This window comes from Penaeus chinensis, chromosome 27 (genome assembly GCF_019202785.1).
Source record: "Penaeus chinensis breed Huanghai No. 1 chromosome 27, ASM1920278v2, whole genome shotgun sequence".
NCBI lineage: Eukaryota > Metazoa > Arthropoda > Malacostraca > Decapoda > Penaeidae > Penaeus > Penaeus chinensis.
The window spans coordinates 20,143,551-20,148,550 of record NC_061845.1 but is presented as its reverse complement, the minus strand read 5'-3'; the positions used below and the strand labels follow the sequence as shown (position 1 = coordinate 20,148,550).

Sequence of the window (5,000 nt, the reverse complement as noted above, 5' to 3'; positions counted from 1 at the left end):
TACACACACATATATATAATATATATATTTCTGTATATATATACGTATATATATTATATACACACTTATATATATGTATACATACATATATATACACATCTATAGATATAACCATACTTATGTGTGTGTATGTATATACACACATGTACACACACACACACACACACACACATATATGTATGTGTGTGTGTATATACACACACACATATATATATATATATATATATATATATATATATATGTGTGTGTGTGTGTGTGTGTGTGTGTGTGTGTATGTATATGTATATGTATAAGTATACGCATATATGTGTGTGTGGGTGTGTGAGGTCAGCTGCCATAAAGTTTGATTTCCTGTGGATTTCGGAGATACATGTCAATCTACTGTGAGTACAGTTGAATTGGTAATTCATGTTGGACAGGTCTGAGGAAACGGGATCTATTTGGTGCAAGGATTTATGAAAGCGTATCATCGCATCGTATTCGGAAAACATAGTTAAAGGATTTTACGAAGTTTATTTCTCAATGTGAGGCCAGAAGGCTCCATACCTTGTTAGGAGGCCTTTTAGGACAAATGGACATGTTTTTGTTTAAGAATATCATTATTGTCCTTTTGATCATCCAGAGGGATAACAATTATCTGAAAGAAATTAATAATGATGTTAAATTCCTTATGCAGTGTCCCTCCGGTCAGTTTGATGATAAGTTGTAGCCTCGGAGCAGGCTGGGTTTTGTTGTTTTATGTGAAACTCAAGGGATGAATAAGAGAAAATTTAAGCCGAGGCCTGTCGAGTTGGGTTTGTGCTAAACCGCGGTAGTAATGGCTTGGCGTGTCAAGAGGAACGTCTATGTAAGTACTTATATAGACCAAGAGTACGTCTAAAAGTTTAGTATGAGATTATTTTCCACCGAAATTTGTTACCGAGATATCCTAAGTCGTAAGAGACAAAGAAAGTAGTATGCAAGCGTCAAATATACATGCATACATATATATGTGTGTGTGTGTGTATGTGTGTGTGTGTGTGTGTGTGTGTGTGTGTGTGTGTGTGTGTGTGTGTGTCTAGATATATATATATATATATATATATATATATATATATATATATACATATATATATGTATTTGTATATGTATGTGTGTATATATATATATATATATATATATATATATATATATATATGAATATGTATATATATATGAATGATGTATATATATATATATATATATATGAATATGTGTATATATATATATATAGTCCGTATACACACACATATATATGTGTGTGTGTGTGTGTGTGTGCAAGTATATACTAAATATCTTTAAATCGTTTTGCATTATTTCTTATTTCTGTGATGTCCAAGATCTTTACTCACAGCTCCCTTTCGTCTTTCCAGGGCAGTGAAAGCGCAAGCCCGAAGACATGGAAGTACCCGATGGCAGTGAGTATGAGAAGAGTCCCCGGCGAATATCCGAGTAAAGCGCGCGGGAGCCGGGCACTGTAATCCGGCCGACGTCGAGCTCAAAGGCATGTAATAGTCGCGAGAAAACCTCCCCCTCCCCCCCCAATCGCCCCTCCGACCCTCCCCAAAGCAACAGCAGCAGAACCCCCTCCCCCTCCTCCTCCTCCCCTCTCCCTCCTTCGTGACAAGCAGTAGAAGAGGAATGGTATATTGTTTTTGTTTTACATTCATCGTGTTAAGGATGTGAAGAGGATTCCTTTCTCCATATGCTGGCCATCGTGTTAAAGTGGACACTACTTTTTCTAAACTTTTTTCATTATGCTGAGTGCTGAGAAAGGAATTTTTCTTTTATTTATCGTGTTAAGGATCAGGAGAGGAACCTTTTCTGTGTATTTTTTATCGCGTTGTGTGAATAGAAAAGAGCTCGTTTCATCTATTTCCTTTTTTGTCCTGGTAAGAGCCGGAAGAGGAACCTTTTCTGTTTAATAATTGTGTTAAGGAAGAAGACTTTCTAGAGGTCCTGAACAATTGCTCAGCGACAGAGTTAAGCACTGGAGGCTGCCTTTGTCCCTGGGACTTGTTGGGGACTTTCCTTAAGATGAACAGTGAGTCCTCGAGAAAAGTGAACTAGTCACTTTCGCTTTCGTGAAATGCTTCGAGTGTTTTAGAAGTGACAGTGACCGGGCGTGCTACAGGATTTTTTTTTTTTTTTCCTTCCCTCGGAGTCTCATAACCGGACTCGGAGGAAGGAAGAGAAGCGTCGATTTCCTTGATCCTTTAAGGCGTAGCATGAGAATCTCCTTGTCAGATATGAAACACGATTTTGATGTTTAGTTTTGAGCTTAGTAGTGTGACCTATATGTGAACCTGTCTCTCATGTGTCTCTTATGCATTTATTTGTTTAGTTCTCTAGGTACGTTCCAGTAGTCAATAAGGTTTTCTTGAGCAACTTTTTCTCGGGTCTGGAAGCACTCTTGAACATTTTTGGAAAACGGCCCAGCAAGCAGAAGTGCAAGCAAGCTCCTGCGCCCGAGCAAGTAGTAAATAACCGTGTCTAGAATAAGAAATAAGGCGTAAAACAGTATCCAAATGCCCTCTCTCCTCACCCCGTTTTTTCTAATGATTTTGTTGTTTAACTTTGTCCTCTCCTTGGCCATTTTGCCTTTTTAGTTATTTAGTTTTAGTTTTGGAGGGTTGTCGCTGAAGTGACAACGCCTTGCCAAGAGAGGCGTGGTGAGAAGTGCTCGAACAACGCCGCATTCACCTAGCCTAGAAACAGCCCCTATACCTCGCCCAACCCGACCAATACAAATAAAAAACGCCATGAATCCCTCCTCGCGCGACACCTGTTGCTCTTCCAGCCCGAACCTGAGTACTAACCCGAGCCCTCCCCCAGTGCTGACCGCGCCCAGGGGACATATCACTGGCCCGAGGCAGTACGGGTTGACACTGCCGGGGCACCGCAGGACGCTCAGTGGACCCCCCCTCCCGCCCCCCGCCAGCCTCCCCGTCCTCCCCGACCCCACCGCCCACACCATGAGCGTCGAGGTGGGCACGCCGGGCACGCCGGGGACCACGCCCACGCAGCCCCTCACGCACCACTTCCACGCCACGCCGGACCACGCCACCGTCGCGCTCCAAGCTATGAACAAGCTCAGGATGAACTCGCAGGTAAGGCAAGCTTCTCGGGCTAAGCTTTGCTTCCTGGGCCTTACGGCTCGCGTGTTTGTGTGTGTGTGTGTGCGTGCGTGTGTGTGTGTGTGTGTGTGTGTGTGTGTGTGTGTGTGTGTGTGTGTGTGTGTGTGTGTGTGTGTGTGTGTGCGCGCGTGTGTGCGCGTGTGTGTGAACAGCTTACCCATATACACATATATACTTGTAGACGATGTATCTATAAGTATTTATCGGTGGAAAATATTAGCATATTCGATGTCTGTTTAATCCCTACGTGTCTCTTTATGCATGTCTTTCCTAATAAATGTATAGTTTAAACTGTATTACCTCTATATTATTTGATATACAAGTATATAGCTATATACATGTCTGTCTGTCTGTCTGTATGCCTATCTACCTTAACTTCGAATAAGAGAAGAGTAGCAATAGCAGGAACACGAGTGATTGGTTCGTCAACGGCTCTTGGTACGCTGTAAGTTTATAATTTTTCAATGACTTTTAACCATTGCGACAGATGGCTTTTTCTGTGGGTTTCGGGAGTCTGTTCCATAACACCCTGAGACCGAGACGATAGTGCGAAAGGTGAAGAACGTTTGCGTTTCGAAGGTCATGAAAACTATTTTTGTTGAGACCATCATTAACATTGCTATCATGAAGGCCGCTCCGAGTGTCGTATTCTCTTAATCTATTTTTTTTATTTCACGTAAGTGAATGATGGGTAACACGCTGCTAGTTAATCTTACTTCAGATTTTTCGATGTGTGTTCCACACCAAAGAAATTAGAAATGAAATTTCTTTTGTTCATATTATCCAATATAGGAGTACGATGTAAAGTGTTTGGCGCTTATTGTTATTATGAATCTCCTATGATGTTATCTATACTTAGAGGAACAATACTCCCTACCCATTTGGTTGCCAATTTTAAGTTTGCAGTCATACTTATATTGTGTATACCAGTATATGAACTGCTAGTTCATATATTGCCATCGGTAACAAATAATGCAAACTTTATCATATTATTAGAGTTTGCAAAGTCCCTGATGAAATATATGGGACAAAGCAGTCGAAACTTTTAAACTGAACATACTGTGTTTTGTGAGCAAGGTAAAATTTGAACGTGTAACTCTACCGTACCGGTACCACATTCCGATTTTACCCAAGATACTTCAGAGATGAAGGAGTGTGCCAAATATCAAGTCTTATCTTTTGAAACAATTGCAGCATTGGACCAGTTCCATTTTCTTTGCAATAGTTTGAAGACTAGGATAAATTCTCCAGTTGTCAAATGGTCAGGGAAATGCGAGTGCAAGACTTGAGTGGACAAGAGCCCTATGCACGAGAGGGGCGTGGTAGCGTTGCACCAAGAACACAAAGAATAGCGCAGACTTTACTCTTATCCTTTGATTAAATATGTTTCATATATTCCACTTGGTTTCAAGAGAGGACGAGCGGGGCAGCCGTTAGTGCCTCGCAATCCTTCATCTTCATTCGCTGTGGGTGATGTAAAGAGGAAGAGAAAGTCTAAGAATAGGAAGTTTACGTCTGAAGGGAATAAGCGGAATGATTACTCCAACGAAAATGAAACGCGTGGCTTCCCACCACCACCGCCTGGTCCCTCCGCCTCTGCAGGTTTCGGCCTGTACAGTCTTATCTCTATGTTAATGAGTAAGGCAAGCGAAGGTCACTCAAATCAGGCAGGAGACAAGACAGATGTAATAATGTTCAACTTTGAAAGTGTCTTTGTACGGTAAAATTGGTCTCTGTTTGGTCACAGCATATCGAAAATCAGCCAGATTTATTTGAATCTTCCAGGATATGTAGTCCCTCACACGAGAAAACGTACTGGAGCTAGGTATGATAATGCTAAAAGTC

The 5,000-nt window shown here is 41.4% G+C and overlaps 1 protein-coding gene across 1 annotated transcript in view; it reads left to right on the top strand.

Moving 5' to 3' along the window:
• LOC125039339 (kelch-like protein 17) overlaps positions 1 to 5,000 on the top strand; it is an 88,106-nt gene that overhangs the window by 11,721 nt on the left and 71,385 nt on the right. Inside the window, exon 2 of the mRNA XM_047633179.1 lies at positions 1,392 to 3,128. Within this exon, the coding sequence (XP_047489135.1) occupies positions 2,781 to 3,128 (348 nt within the window). The 5' untranslated portion in view covers positions 1,392 to 2,780. The remainder of the gene's footprint in view (positions 1 to 1,391; positions 3,129 to 5,000) is intronic.